The 16,433-nt window shown below is 38.3% G+C and overlaps 1 protein-coding gene across 1 annotated transcript; it reads right to left on the reverse strand.

Annotated features, from left to right (window-relative positions):
• Positions 1-10,865: 10,865 nt before the first annotated feature.
• LOC143692008 (uncharacterized) lies at positions 10,866-16,177 on the reverse strand. The gene is made up of 2 exons (XM_077171466.1): positions 15,922-16,177; positions 10,866-15,639 (listed from the first exon to the last, which is right to left on the reverse strand). Exons 1-2 carry the CDS (start codon positions 15,996-15,998, stop codon positions 15,366-15,368), a joined length of 351 nt encoding a protein of 116 aa, XP_077027581.1. The 5' UTR covers positions 15,999-16,177; the 3' UTR covers positions 10,866-15,365.
• Between the last annotated feature and the right edge of the window lie 256 nt (positions 16,178-16,433).

Below are 16,433 nucleotides of genomic sequence, written 5' to 3' on the forward strand. Positions count from 1 at the left end.
AGTCTTATGTAGCAGTTTACAGAGCTATTACAAGCAGACTGTATCTATTGCCTCTGCAGCTCATACTGTCCCCAGTGTTGGCAATTAGCAATCATAGTCTTAATTAGCTTGACCCACCTGGCTATTTTGCTGCTAATAAATCAATTAATTCAAATCACATGGAGGAACTTCTGCGTAGCACTGTAGCCTAATCACTACTGGTCATCCTTGTATATGACTGTTTTATGTGCTAGAAAAACTTAGTATCCAGGCTGAATTTGTATTCTCCACTGATAGGCAGCATGTCAAGCTAGTGTGGAGTGTGGTTAGTATTTTTAATGTATATAGGGATTTGGCAAAAGCCTCAGCAAAGTGCAAAGGAGAAACTTGGGATGTGAGCTATAAACACTTTGGCACACTGAATTGGATAATCTTACTCCTCCCTGAATTTTGTGGCTACTGCTCATTTGGGGTCTCAGTTTACTCAGGAGCCTCTGTTACTGTGCTAGATACTAGTTTTTGATATAATAAGCAGAAGCTTCTAAACCCAGGGTATTTTTGTAATTGGGATCTCTGAGGTGGTTTTTTTTTTTTTTTCTCCCTAGAAATGCCTGCTCCCTTGGGGGCTATTGAAGTGTGTGATCTTGTACTTATATCCAAAGACATCCCCTTTCTGCTTTCTTTCGGGAAAGCAATTGCCTGACTCTTTCTTTATTCACCTTTCTCAGAAGGTGAAGAGGAATCAAGAGGAAATAGTCAAAAAATCCACTCTAACTAAAGACATTTTACTGTCTGGCCTTTTCTTCTTAAGCACAACTATGTTTTTTGCAGTTGGCCTCATGTCAGTCATGCAGAGTTCTGAGAAATGTGCTTTTTCTGTCAGCATAATTTTCCTTGTCTTCTCCTCTCATATAAGGAGCTTGAATATCACTTCGCCCATGAATTCAGTGAGATTTTCACTAAACTCACTTTTTCTCACCAAAAATGAAGAATCTTCTCTTCTGTATTGACATACCTTCACTTCCAGAATAAAAAAGGATTGCAATATTGCTGGAAGGTGTGGAAAGACATGAAGGATACAGCAACTGCGGAACAGTTGAGCTGTTGGTCACAGGTACAGAAGTTCACAATGAGAAATTTTTGCCACTCAGTGAAAACCTTGAGCAAATACCCAAGAAGAATCTTTGTTTCCATTTTCTTACTACTTACTCTGACTAGGTACTAACCAGCCTGAAGGTATATAGAAAAACAGTATGTTCAGGGAGGTGGAGAAAGTGGACACAAAGATTAACCAGGAGGTCAGAGGCTTATCAAGATTAGGCCTTTTAGCCAAGGACATAGAAGTCCACGGGAATTTGACTTCTGAGGAGTAGAATCAGCACTGTTTTGTGTAGAAAAAGCCTGATAGTTGATGTCCTTGCAGCTTTGTTTCTCGTAATGCTGCACTGACACTTGACAGGTTTCTAACAAGTGAATAACCTCGTCAATTAGCATAATACTTTTCAACTTCAGAAATGATGCAATGACATTTTATAAGATAAGGAATACTTTCAACTCCTGCCTTTCATAGGCAGTATGAAAGAATACAAAACAAATTCCACAGGCATCTATACCTATCTTCTAGGGTCCCCTCTCAAGCTGAGTACTCTCTGACTCAGCTAATTTCTGCAGGCCGAAGCTTTTTCTTCTCTGGTGCCCTCTGCATTACTTAAGTATTTGTGTTTGTGGCAGCTCTATGGTCTCTTCATATTATTTTTCCTCTGATATTTAGTGAGTACATAACTTCTGTGGAAATAGCTTCTTTGAAACACAAACTAAAAATTTCTAGGACTTCTAGCAGACTAAATGTTTGACCATGTGTATTCTCCTCCAAATATTTTCCATGATCAGTGACCCTATAAGTAACATGATCCTAACATTATCTTTTTCTCTGCTAGTATCAGTCTCTCAGCAGTTAACTAAATGCCTCTCTCTTCTGTCTCCTGTCCATCTGTGCCACGTGATAATACGTGCCTTATTCCTGATGGATTCCTCTTCTCTTCTTCATCCCCTTTAAATTTCTCATGTTATTTGCTTCAGATTTTCTGGTTTCTATCAATATTTCTTTAACCACTTGTAATCTGCTACCTTGCAGATTTTCCCCCAAGGCTGAGAACTTTATACTCAAATTGGAGGGAGGGAGGAAGGCAGGCAGGAAGGCAACAAGGAAGTGGCAGAAGGAAGGAAGGAAGGAAGGAAGGAAGGAAGGAAGTGGCGGAAGGAAAGACGTGGCGGAAGTGGCGGAAGGAAGTGGCGGAAGGAAGTGGCGGAAGTGGCGGAAGTGGCGGAAGTGGCGGAAGTGGCGGAAGTGGCGGAAGTGGCGGAAGTGGCGGAAGGAAGGAAGGAAGGAAGGAAGGAAGGAAGGAAGGAAGGAAGGAAGGAAGGAAGGAAGGAAGGAAGGAAGGAAGGAAAGAAATTAGGCAGGAGGTTGTTAGAAAACTTTCTGTTGTTCCAAAGTCTTTTGGTCACTGGTCATATTCTAAAGTAATATAAAGTAAATGGACCTAGCAAATTGATTGGGAGACTTTTTTGCTCCCAAACTTCAAGAGAATCACCCTTAATCATTTGTCATTAAAATCAGTTCTACTGGCAGTCAGGTTTCCATGCTGAGAGCTAGGAAGGAAAATATTTATGATTAAAGAGACATACAGCTGCTATTTCTGATCCTGAAGAGTTTATTTTGGACAGCCTAGATTAGCACTTTCTTTTATTTTTTTCACACTTTTGGGTAAAGTCTTGGGTGTGTGCTTGAAAAAACAAGCCTCCAGTGAGGGTACAGAATGCCCAATTATTATCTACTCTGCCTGCTGTTTAGGCAATGTAGTGATATAGGTGGGATAAACAGCAAGATTGAAAACAATGTTATTGGTTTTTTTATTCTTACTTAAGACAAATAGGCATATTTTCTTTGATTTCCACAAAATCTTTAGTGTAAGGCACTTTAGCATAAGGCACTACATTTAAATTCCAAATAAGTCAATATCTATATTTTAAGACAAATTGCAGACATTTGCTACATATTTTGATCATCTTAGTTTTTGTGGTATATTAAAATAAATTCTGTCTTTGGTTTCCCTAAATAACAATGATAGAAGGTCAAAAAAGTGGAAATTTATAATATTCAATATTTTTTTGAAAAGTGAATGAAAGTAGCTGCTTTCAGTTCTCTTAGAATGAGCTAGGAGTCCATCTCAGGATGTAGTTTACTATTCAGGCACTTCAGGTAAGTGATGTTGATGTTGTTGATATTACGTTGATCAACCACAAAAAGTGGTTGATCAACCATCGGAAGTATACAAAAGTATATTGATGTTTAAAGAACACCTGTGTACACCAATCATTGAACTCTCAATACTTAGTATGTCCTTCTAGACAGCTTAAATTGCTCAGGCACTTAGTTTCATCCTTCTGCAGTTTCCTTGGTGAGTATGTGTAATTGCTCAGAATTGTTTCTCCCAATGTATTTTGCTTCCAACACTGATCTAGTACTTCCCAGTGACTTATTTAATGATGTACTTTCTCTCCTGGTTCTAGTTGGGTCATTTCCTCATGTTTTTCTTGGCTTCTGTTTTTCCAGTCACCATAGGTAGCTGTATTCTCAAATTCCCTGCACTTCTCTTGCTATGTTTGGTGGAATAATCTCCAAAAACTAATAATACTGAGTACAACTTCTCTTATAATCCTCATGCCCTATATCTTTCTCTCTCCTCCCTTCTAGTCTGAGATACAATTTTTTCCATGAATTAAAGATAAGGAAGAAAATGGAGTATTTAGACTAAAGAAAAGAAACATGGAAATATATATTTTACTACATTCATTTTCCACATAACTTCTATAACATATATGACATTAGCGAATATACTTCTTACTTTGGAATGCCTTTTATTAGTAGGAAGTATGTCTTCTGGATCAAAGATATCATCAAGTTAACATATATTATAAATTCTTTGTATCTGTCAACAAAAATACTTCTCAAGGTGGCACTTGCTTTTACATATTGAAAATTTTTTTTACTACTAGAGATACAAATCTGAAAATACTAGAAGCAGTTACTCTAGAGGAGTAATGTCTGTTGGCGCACTTGGGATTCTTCAGAAAATTCGGTTCAATTTTGTTTTCCTACTCTTTTTGTGTGACCTAAGCCAATGTAGCTCTTTGTAGTTCAGTTCCGCCTGTGTCAAACGGGTATTACAAGAGGTTTCCAACTTACAGGCATAGATGTATGGTCAGCTAAAGATATGAAATTAAGACAGTGATCATTACAAATACTCCACTGGAATATAGAAGCTTTTGACAAAAACAAAAATTTTTCCTCTGTACAAAATACCTAAGTTTCTTGGGATTGTGGAATTCTGTGCAAATCTTAATGATTTCTGCTTCAAATATGAGGTACATTTCCTATCTTTGTTATATATCCTGTAAACATATAGGAGGACAAATTTATAAAAAGTTCTAGAAATATTCCAAAACGCTCCAATGTACACACTTCTGCTGTTAGGAAGAGCACAGTAAAGATACAAATTACATAGCAAAGGCACTGCTGAGATGCAATGGTGACAAGAGTAAGGAAAAAGCTCAGTGTACAGAATTTAATGTATTATGGCAAAGGCAGGCAAATGGAGATTAGGATGCAATGCAAAATAATCATGCTGGTGATAAAAGAAAATAAATCTAATATGTAGAGCATATAAGGAAGTAAGAGCTTGCAGGGGAAAGTAAACAGGGATAGACAACAGAGGAGGATGTACAGTCTCTTTTGCTTCTTCCTACCTTTCTTTTTAATGTAATTTTTCCAAGTAAAAGGAAAAATCTGATCACTTTATTTCTATCATAGTAACTTAATCCCCTTTCTACAATGCAACTTACACATTTTCTTTCCTGGTTTGAGGCATTTATTCAACTGTCTTTCAATTCTGCTGCAGACGCTTTTACAATATGTCTTTTTTTTCCCTGTTACCTTATTTGCTTGCCCTCAAACATCTTTACATTTTCTTCCAAGCCAATCTTTGATGCTTTTAAATTTCATTTACACTTAGTTCTGTGTGTTGAAGAAATATTTCCCTTAATATTTCAACACTATCAAAAAGTATACTAAATACAGCATAGATACTAGGCAATAGCAATTGAATTATTTTGCATTGACAAACTAGCATGCATACTGCTGCAAGTGGCATCATGTAGTAAAATAAAATGGTCATGATGTCTAAGATAGTTTTTCATTTTCTGTGTGGATGCTTTTCTTCCTTCCCTAAAAAGAATGAAAAAAAAAACCAAACCTATTTAAATCAAACCAGCAAATATTTGCCTTTCTAATAAATTGAATTTATTCAATACTCTTGACCTACCTAACAGATTTGTTCTACAAAACCAAGCTTCCCTTTGTGCAGAGTTTGGGTTCCCTGCATGGCTTGAAAGCATTTGTTCTTGAGCCTCTCTATGAACAAAGGATATCATAGCCAATTTTATATGCTAAGCAATTTTTAAAAGTCAAATTCAGATACCTAGTACTGTTTGTATGAGACAAATTAGTTTCATCTGCTATACTCTAAAGCTTTGCAGTTTTGCAAGAGCTTGTATCTTTGGGTATCCTTTACCTTAAAGGTGTCTGATTCTGCTGTTTGACTTTTATTATTGTACATAAACACCTTTCTGCAAACAAATAGTTTCCTATTCTTAACAGACAGTCCTTTAAAGTTCAAAAATTTCTGATTTTTGTCTGATATAAAATGGACAGATTTCTAATTTCATACTGTAATCACAATTAGCATATTGAAAGATTTACAAGAAAACAAAACAATCATTCTGCCCTCAGTTCTAAAATTATTGCTTCCTGAGGATATAGTAATTTAAAAAAAATTCCCAGTCTGGATATGACTTCAGTATCACATGTTACTTCTGGGCCAGCCAAGTATCTTTACTGTGGTTAGTGGTCTGCAAGACAGTGCAAAAGACTTCAATTTGATTCCCTGCTTTTACTTGCTTGACTTAAACACACAGCTACATTTATGCCTATATAACAGCTTTCATCAAAGACTCTCTGAAGATGCACAGCAAGAAAATGCAGAGCTGTTGCTGTTCTTAGGGTGATTTTACAAAGAAGGAGGACATGCATGAAATACCAAGAAATTTTAAATAGAATTTTCAAGCTTGAGAATATGTCATTATGGGAGATCTAGATTTTATTAATGCTAAGTATTTCTACTAATGTTAAGTGAACCTACAGCTCTGTGTCAAGCCAAAGAGACCTTAGCGTCCTCAAAACTTGTTATCTTAGGTCTTACAAGGTAGTTTTCAGAGAAGTCTTCAGCCAGTCTTCACTGGTTTACCAATATATCTCCAGTGTGCTCTATTGGCAAAGTTCTAGTCAAACCTGAATTAATAATATTTTTATGATAGAAGCTAATTCTGCACAGAAGTACTGACTATCTACAATGGGTTTCAAGAGTCATGTAAAACCACTTATCAGGTTTTTTTTTCTGTCCAATTTCACAATATCTGTACTGTTTTTGTAACTGAGCTGACAATCTTTGGATCAGCAGTCACAACTAGTTGGCCCAGCTGTCTTGAAACACATGTCATGGAACAGGGGAATTTTGATAATCATAAGGTTGATTGTCATTTCAGTAATTACTTTGGTGACAGATCACACATTTGAAAGAGGCTAAGAAAGGTCTGTTACAAAGTTGCTGGCAAAGAACAACAGAATGAGGTAAAAATAATTAAAAAGAAAGGCTACCTTCTTGGACATTTATCACAGTACTTCGGATGGTGTTATCAAGATAGAGTGGAACATAAACTGAATAGATCAGTATGATATTAAAAGGCAAATGCCATTTTGAGCTGCATTATCAAGACTATTGTATATCATATACAATAGGTAATTACTCTATTGTCTATGGAAGCTTCAGCTATAGCACTACTTGCAAATCAGACCAGGGAACTTGCTGGTATTTATGGTAAATTGAGTAGTACTCATGGAAAAGTAACAAAAGTGCTAATAATTTTCAGAAATTCAATGTGAGAAATGTTTGAAGGAAAAGGTGTTGTCAGGTGAAGAATTAACAAAAAAAGAGAAGTCTTCCAGGGTTCAAAAGTCTGCTATGAAGTATGCCTAGGACAGGAAAAGAAGGAAACGGCTTATTTAGAAGACAAGTATTTTGTTTAGCTATTAAGAAAAACTAACATTAAAGGCAGTGAAGTACTGGAGTAGGCCACTTACGAAGGGTATAGTGGGATTTTTCTTACAAAATTTCGAAGCAAAATGTCATAGAGATGTTCTATCCATAATAAGCTTGTCTCAAAATAGATTACAAGTCCCAATATTTGTTACAAATCCAAAAATCTGCAATTACATGAATTCAAGGTGACATACATACTGCAGAGATCCAGTTTAAAGGGAAGCAACATACCTTTGTCAGACACAAGCGTGATGTTCGGTTGTTTGTGTCTCCTGCTCACCATCACAATACATGCTTTTCATCTACAAGATGTGATACCAGTAACCTATACATATTTTATAATAATGAATTTTCTTTTTCTTGTATAAGTAAATAAATTTAGAGCCTAAATTATTGAACAAGCCTTTATAGTAATAGAAAAAAAAAATTAAAGGTTGGACGTTCGATTGTTTTGAATAAGACAGAGTTAAATATTTTAAGAGCCAGAAGTTGCTTGGTATGTTTTGGGTTTTTTTGCTGGCCCTTTGTTGCAAAATGAGTCTTTGAGTTAGCTGCACTCCTAATGAATAGTATTTTCTACTGTAGTCTGGAAAAATGTATCTAGTGGTACGCTTCTACACAGATTTCCTGATTAAATACCTCCTAAAACTATACATGGAGGACCAGATGTCTATGTCTTTCCTCTGCATAAATGGGGCACTCCAATTAAAGACCATCCTTCCTTTCAAATATAGCATTTGTTTTAGCTCTAATTTTAAAGCAATTGTTTCAATTCTATCAAGATCTCTTACAAAGCATTAAGCAATGCTTTCATGTATGTGTATGTGTGTGTGTTTTTGGCTGGTCTGTAAAAGCAATAAAGTCACAGAAGAGTCTGAAGAAGTTACAATGATGTATTTTTTTTGTCTTTTAAGAGAAATACATGAATTGTGTTAGAAGAGCCTAGACTATGCAGTTTCCTTCTAAAAATGTGACTTGGACTGTATTTCAACCATTCTTTAAATTTCTAGGGAGAAGGAAAAGAAAGAGAGAGGAGAAAACATATGCTATCTAAAGACTCTGCTAATTAATTGTGATTAGGAGCAGCAAACCTGATATTTCAACTTTTTTTTTTTTTTTTTTTTTTTGCTAGACACGTCACTGAACTGAAGATGCCACAGAACTGCTAACTTTTGCTAAATCCTAACTGCTATGCTAAGTTGTTGTCACAGTTCTTATGTCACAGCTTGTGGTAGTTCTTCAGTAGCAATGTATTTGCTACCAGTGCAATAACAATTAATTTGCAGTAACAGGTCAGCCAGAAGAAACTTAATCAAAGTGATCTGTGAAACAATGTTGTCTCCCTGGCTTGGGACAGATTGTAGAAATGCTTAAAATTTAAAATTTATGCTGTCTAGATCACAAAGGCAAACAGAGTACTGATAAGCTTTTTATTTATGTGTATCCAAAAGAAAATGACTTTTGCCTGTACACAGTGTATTCATTTACAGAAGTCATAGAGGATACATGCTCATGAAAGCTTTTCAGGTACACCAAGAAGTCACAAACAAGAGAATTAAAACAAACTGTTCAGTGTATAGAGCATAATTTTACAAAGAAAATCTCAGCTGCTGCAGACTCAATGTCATACTCTAAGAAGAGCCACTCTTTCTGTGAGAGCATTTCACAAAGAACAGTCTTTCAAATGATAACTTCCTTTGTTTTATCCTTAGAGCCAACGTCCTGTCCTCTTCATCTCTAGCTCTACTCTGAACAGAGGTATTTCTTAACAGTACTGGTAGGGTGAATTACATAAATGCAATTAACTTTTATAATAGAAAGTCACATTTTTATATCCTTGAAATCAAATACACTGAGTCTTGTGCCCTGCATTATTAATTTAAACTCACAAACTACAAGTTACTAATGTTGAAAAACCCATAAATGTGCGTTAAACTTTTTTTTAAGTTTAAACTGGCACTAAAATACTTTGAGGGTTCAAAAAAAAAAATTTAGACAACTATTCCCTATTTCCTTTATTTTCCTTGTCCGTCCATACACATGTGTAATAAATTCCTCCAATTAATTTCATACACACACACACACACACACACACACACACACACACACACACACACACACACAGGTGGGGCAACAAATTTGGAGAAATTGGTTCAAGGTCAAAGAACAACACTTTGGATGTGAAATCAAAATAATTGTAAGTGGGGCAGCCAATAAAAAAAGGAAATTCAGAGTTCTATCTGGATAGCACTGTCAATTGCAAATAGTATTTGGTTTATGATCAAGTGGTAGAAGTGCATGGATAAAAAGTACTTTAAAAAGGAAACCAATTTTTGGACACAATATTTTTAATTTCCTATTTTCTCCAGGTTCCTAAGATTTAAAGTATTGCCAGTTGCAAAGTCTACACCTTCTTTTTGTAATTGTACCTCAACAAAATGAACAAAATGAACAGGAAGTCTATCAGATGTCCCCAACAAAGTGTTTATAATAAAAGCAGTGAGAGTACCTGGTATTCTAACTAGATCTTTGGATGTGAGGGTTACAATCAGGCTCAAAGTTCAAACAAGACCTATTAAATATCTGCTATTAGAGTAGTCCACTGCTGGAAGAGGTCAAAATCTAAAATTTGGTCTTTCATAAGGCAAGGATCAAGCTGTCAATTCTTCTGCCTTCTTTTCTTTCTCTTGACATGAAAATCAAATAGTATTGTAAATGTCTGAAGCAATGATTAAAAAAAAAAAAATAAAACAGAATAGAGAAATTATGATGGATGAGAAATCTTTATGCCACATTATTTAAAGCCAGCTTTAATGGTCTGTACTATATTCAGCTTAGGTTGCCACATCCCTATTAAGCCACCATTTAAGCAAGGTGTGAATAGCAAAAAAAATTTTTTTCTTAAAGTAGGGAAGTCTCAGCAGTAATATTTGAAAACTGGACATGAAAGATTTTGGGATTTGCCCTGCCATATAATATTTGACATTTTTGTTGTTTTTAGGATACTGAGCCACCAATCCCTACTAGCTCTGACAAATTTATGAATTTAACAAATTCATAAATTTGTTAAAACTAATTTATGAGATCAAGCTAAGTGCACAAACACTCACTGTAAGGTACTAGGATGAAATAAGTAAAATCCCATCAACAATCAGAATTCAAGACAAAAGCAGTAAACTGGATAAGAAAAAAAAAGAGGGACTTTCCCATCATGCACACAACTAACTCTCCAAGGCAATAATTTTTGACTAGTATAATATGAGGAAAACAAATGGTAAAACACTAAGAGAACTGAAAAACATTGAGATTCACTTGGGAAAAATACTCTCAAGTGTCACATGAGATAAGCTGAAACATATTCCAGAATGCATACAGAACACTACGTGTGGTCTCTGACTAGCAATTACTCAGTTACAGAAAACAATTTTGATGGACAAAGATTTGAAGTGACAACAGAAAAAGAAGAAACTTCAATCTAGAGAGCTCTTAAATGTAAATATATGTATTCTTATTGGGGAAAGGATGATAGAACTACCAAATAGATCCAAAACATTTATTTTTACTTTTTTTACTACTATAAGTGAATTGCTGAAACTTGCTACACCATATTCCTTTCATCTCTACAGCTGAATAGTTGAATAGTTTTGTTTCTTTCCCTATGTTTAAAATCTTCTGGTGTCCCTTAAAAAAACTGTTGTATAATTATAAAGTAACATCTATATATATTGCTTTTAATATATATTCTTTCAGCTGAGCTCACAAGAGTCCTGGAAGCATATTTGTCTTAAAGAAAATCTGCTAATGTTTTGGGGAAAGTTTAGGATAAATCAAACTGTGGTAACAACCTCCAAAAGAGTGCTAGAAAATATTTGGTACAGAGGATATGGTAAAAAAAAAAAAAAAAAAAAGGATATGTTGCAGACAACGTTTTTTCATTCCCCAAAATCACCATTATGACTGGGACGACTTAGCAACATGAAAGTGCTGGAAAAGCTTTGAATAGACTTCAATATTTAAGTGCAAGAGGCAAAGAAAACATAATTAGCTATTCTTACTTCACTTCTTCCATGACAAAAATACTTTTTGACTCAGAACACTACCGTATTAGTATTGTTATTTGACACAGTTTCATGAGCCTAACACTGAATTTTGACAGCTGGCTAGCAGGGGTTAGAAAGTTATATGTTCAGAAGTTAAGAAATGTTATCATTACTTGTGTGTACACATTATTATTTCAGCCCTTTCACGTGATGAGTACACAGCATCTGAATTTGTATGCTCATGTACTGTTTTCTTCCTGCAACATGTGTCTGTATCAAGTACAGAGAAATGATGGCATTCACTAAACACACTGCCTGTATAATGAATGGAGCTTCTTTCCTAATATTCATGCTTAATTTACTGCTAAAATTTTAAGGTGGGATAAACAAAACAGAAAGAAAAAGACGGAACTATGGTTAAAGCAGATGAAGCAATTAAACTTCATCATGGAGACCGAGATTCTACTCCCGTCTCTGAGCTCCTGTGTGATCCTGTGCAACTGACTTTAAACCAAATGCTTACACTTGGTCTCTAGTTTTCCACATCTTGTCTCAGGCTGCTGGGGTTCAGAGCTATGTTTAGGTGAACCCCTTCAGAAGCAGCATCCTTGATACTCTGCCAACATAAGGTCAAACTTCAAATTCCATCAGGAAATTACAGTTTGACTAAGAAACCTTTACATCTTTTTTTTAAATAAATGCTCAGATATTCTCTCCTAATCAGATTATTACAATGGTTGAAGTTCTCCCAAATATCATAATGGGATAAACTAGTATAAAAATCAAACAAAAAAGAGGGAAAAATGCAAAAAAAGAGAGAAAAATTAAAAGTAAAAAAGAAGAATCTCTAATAGAAAGTAGGAGTCTATCTTTTGTAAATCACACTATAAGGCAGGCCAGCTGTTGTAAGTAACACTTAACACAGAAACTTAAAACAAATATTCAGTATGTATATGGATGGTACAGCCATATTCCTAAATAAAATGAATAATCAGATTAGGACTTCATGATGGCATTGTTCCAAAATATTGATGGGTATTTTTGGAATGGATTGTTTCCCCAAATACAAATTGTGGATTACAGAAAACAGGTCTCATTTTCAGGAGTGGGAATAATTTCTCTGTTGGAGATTCTTTCTACCAGTAGACTCTTTTTTCATTTACATTTCAATTATACCATCCTCTAGAAGTGTTCTGTCCTACCTTGTCACCCATCAGAATATGGTAGATTTCAGTTTGGTACCTTTCAGGACTGGTGCCTTATGTCCCACCTCACTTCTCTTCACTCTGTGGGAAAATCCTCTGGACCACACCTCCAGGTTTGCAAAAAGGGCAAGATTCAAGTGAAGCATAAATTCCTTCTGTGAGAAATAGGATCAAGACAGCAGAGAAATACCACACTCTGGAGCCATCACAATTCAGATGAATTATGGCTCCATTCTTCTCAAGTTGCAGTTACTATTCAGACTCTAATTTGCAATAGCTTGGTGCTCTAATCTGTGAAAAACAAAAACAACAAACCAACCAACCAAGAAAAACCCCAAAAGCAAAAAAACTAAACCAACCAGAAGAAAAAGCTCTCCCCAAACCCAAAAGACTCCCCAAAACCCCAAGAAACAAACACAAAAAACCCTGAGGAAAATTATTTTACTTTCTAACTTTGTTCACACTAATGAATCTCAGACAAGGAATACTGCTAACTTTTTATGGTGGTCAAATCTGGTTTTACAGGAAAATTACAGTGAGAAAGACTTGCTGTATTTATATCTCTGTTGATGAGGCTGAAATTGTTAGAGACACTGCTTTCTTCATTAGAAAATATCATTAGACTGAGAAGCAAATAAAAGTTTAGGCCTTGCACTTACTCTCTGAAACCTTGCACAGAATATCTAAAATGTAAGGTAACTGCATATGTTGAGAAGTCATAAGACAGTCCTGTGATACACCATGAGTCTGTATGCTCTCTTTTGACACTGAACTGCAAGTAAAGGTCTTTTGTCATCATTTCCCACAATATCAATGATGTGCTGATTTCACAGTCACTGCAGCACTATAAAGAAATAACAGGTACTGTGCATGTGGATGGTATAGTATTTTAATGCAGGTTCTATCTTAGTTTAATCTCAGAATATACTACACAGTAGACAAATTTGAAAGCAACAACTCAATGGAAATTTAATACTATTGTATATGTGACTGAAAGCATGAGTTTGAAAGATGCAAAATTTCAGAAAAACTTGGAGCTTGTTCAGTCTGAAGACTAATGATGTTATATATTCAAATTCCACCAGTTAGTTATTTTGGCGCTGATCCTATAAGCAGAAGTATCTTACCCCACAATGTTTACCTGTAACCCCATACTGTCAACCCACGAATCAGAACTCCCAACAGCTGGCTTGCCTCCAGTCATTTTACCTCCTCATCAGCTTTCAAGAGGTTGTAATTTACGGCCAATACAAAAGACATTGGCTTATTGACAGGTTGAAGAAAAAAAAAGGTTTAAAAATGCTGAATCAAATATCAAGCAAGATAACAAAGGAGTAACTCCATGAAGCTTTACTAGTTTCCATATAAAATTACTTAGAGTCTTTAAAAATAATGTATCTGGAAGCTATGAATGATTGTGCTACACTTAGAGGTTCTTTGAAATGACAGATCAGAGCTTAGATACATTTTTTTATTGATATAGGCTATTATCAATGTGAACTACTAATTTAGTGCATATAGAAATATATTCTTCAAATGCCTAGCCCCAGTTTAAAGATAAAGTTTTCCAAAGTAGTAAGGAAATCCAGTTTTAAATTTAGTTGAATGGCCATCTACCTACTCTAATACTTCCATAAAGCTGTAACCATTTATAATCTTTGACTCGGTTCGGGGAAACTGCACAGAGAAGATTAGCCTTGTGATGGGCATGGCAAATATTTATTCTAGCAGGTGACCATGCCTTTTGCGAGCTAAGGTTGCAGCACTTTTGTTTTTAATTTGCATCAGCCTGCTTTGACCCTTCCCTTCTTCGTGTGAGCAGAGGCGGTTGTGAGGCTCTGAAGGCTTTGACCACGAGGGGGCTGTGTGAACACAATTTTTTGGCAACGTCTTGGCCCTTCCTTGGTTCAAAAGGGCAAATGCGTTTTTATGTACGATAAAATGTGACTTTGAAATAATTAACAAGGTTTTTCTTATCTCTCCCCTTTGACAGAAAACGCACCAAGTCATGGCTTAATTAGTCCCGTGATTTTTTTTTTTAAAGAATTCAAATTGAAATCTCCGTTGGCCATGGCATTTTTATAAGAAATCCCAAATCCTGATGAATGCAAAATCTTTTGAATCGTCGCTTAGAGCCTGAAACATGCCTTCGAAGATCAAAACTAATCTTGATGAAGTGTGGATACTGCAAACCTGTCCATAAACTGATATGTATTATGCCTAATCAAGGTATGCGACGAACACCCAGAAAACAAAAATAGTTTTTCACGGACACAGACATTGAGATATATTATGCCGGGTTTTATGAAAAACTAGTTTTGATACTAATACAGATAATTTACCCCTCTCTCTTCTGACAGCCATAGGAAATACATAAGTAACAAAGATAGCAAAATATGGTAACAAGCTTGGGAAGTTGGCAATTCCCGGGGACATGCCGTTCATTACAGCAAGCTTACTGTGAGTTCAGTCCATAGCAGATGCAGGAAAAATCAGGAGTGCGGACGGCTACCTCCCGTCTTCTATCAATTTTTCTCAGTTCCTGCTAGGTCATCTGAGTGTCCAGCTACACCAAAAGGGAGCAAAATGTTCTATCTGTGTTTCATATCGCCTGGAAAGTTCTCCTCGTGTTCACTTTTTAACGGTCCGGCCGCGTTTAAACCTCGTGTATAAACCGCGTGTTTACACGGCGCCTGACGAGGAGAGCGGGTTTTGACCGCACTGGTGACCCTCAGCGCCTTCTCAGGCCGGACGCGAGGGACGGCCGGGCTGGCCTGCCCGTCCCCGCAGGTGAAGCCCGGCAGCCCTCAGCCACCTTCCCCCGACCGAGCAGCCTGTGCGACGCGGGTCGGCCCTGCCACCCCCTGGGCGCCGCCGGCGGGGCTCGCCTGGAGACCGGAGCTTCGAACCGGTAAGGGAAGGTTTCACCGGGGGCAGCGGGGACTGGCGGTCGGCAGTGCGGTGCCCCGAGCGCTGGCTCCGTGCGGAGCGGCGCGGGCCGAGCCGCCGGCGGCCGCGGGAGGGCGCGGAACGTCCCGCCCCGCCCCGCGGCCCCGCGGGAGCGCGCCCGGCCGGCCGCCGTGTGCCTGCGCGCCCGGCCAAGGCCGCGCCGGCGGCTGCGCTTCCACGGCGCCGACGGGGCAGGGTTTCGCTCGGTTTGGCTCCTTGTCACACACAGATGTGACTCTTGTCTGTTCCCTGCGAACGTACAACCGTGACGGCTCACCTCCTCCCTCCTCCCTTACCCCCCCCCCCCCACAGGGGAAAAAAAAAAAAAAAGAAGAAGAAAAAAAATCCCACCCTTTTACAAAATATTTCCTCGGATCCCACACCGAGCAGCAGCCGCCGCCGCCGCCGCAGAGCCCTGGGAGCTGATGGAGCAATGGGTGGGAAGCGGGAAACCGGCACCACGAGCAAAAACTTCGCCTAACTTTTCCCTTCCTCTCTAACGCTCTCCCCTCTTCCCCTCCGGCTCCTTACCCCCTCTTCTGGGCTACGCTCCATTTTCCGCCGTCTCTCTGCCCCCTCTCAGCCCTCCCTCCAGCTTTCTTTCGCATTGCCGCCTTCTCTCTCGCTCGCTCCAGCAGCGCCTGGAGCCGATAAGAAAGAGGAGAAGCAGCGGGAGGGACTGCAGCCGCTCGAGGAGCAGCAGGGCGGAGGACGGGAAGGCGAAAGGGGGCAGAGGAGGCAGAGGCGCGGCAGCCCCGCGCGGCGCCGCCGGCCGCCCTCGCCACAAAGTTGGCGGCGGCCGCTGGGTGTTTTTGACAGCTGGGCGCGGGCGGCCTCTACCGCGGCCCCCGCCTGGCACAGAAAGTTTGCGGGGGAGGGAGCAGGCAGAGGGAAGGGGAAAGAGCAGTCGGGGGTGTGTATGTGAAAAAATAACCCCCTCTGCCTCCCTGCCTGCCGCTCTCGCCCGAGAGCGCGGGGTTAGAAGTAAGCGGCGCTGCCCTCTCGGACCCGCTCGCAGCCTCCCCCCGCCGCCTCCCCTTCCC

Source organism: Agelaius phoeniceus, chromosome Z (genome assembly GCF_051311805.1).
Source record: "Agelaius phoeniceus isolate bAgePho1 chromosome Z, bAgePho1.hap1, whole genome shotgun sequence".
In the NCBI taxonomy this organism is placed as follows: Eukaryota; Metazoa; Chordata; class Aves; order Passeriformes; family Icteridae; genus Agelaius; species Agelaius phoeniceus.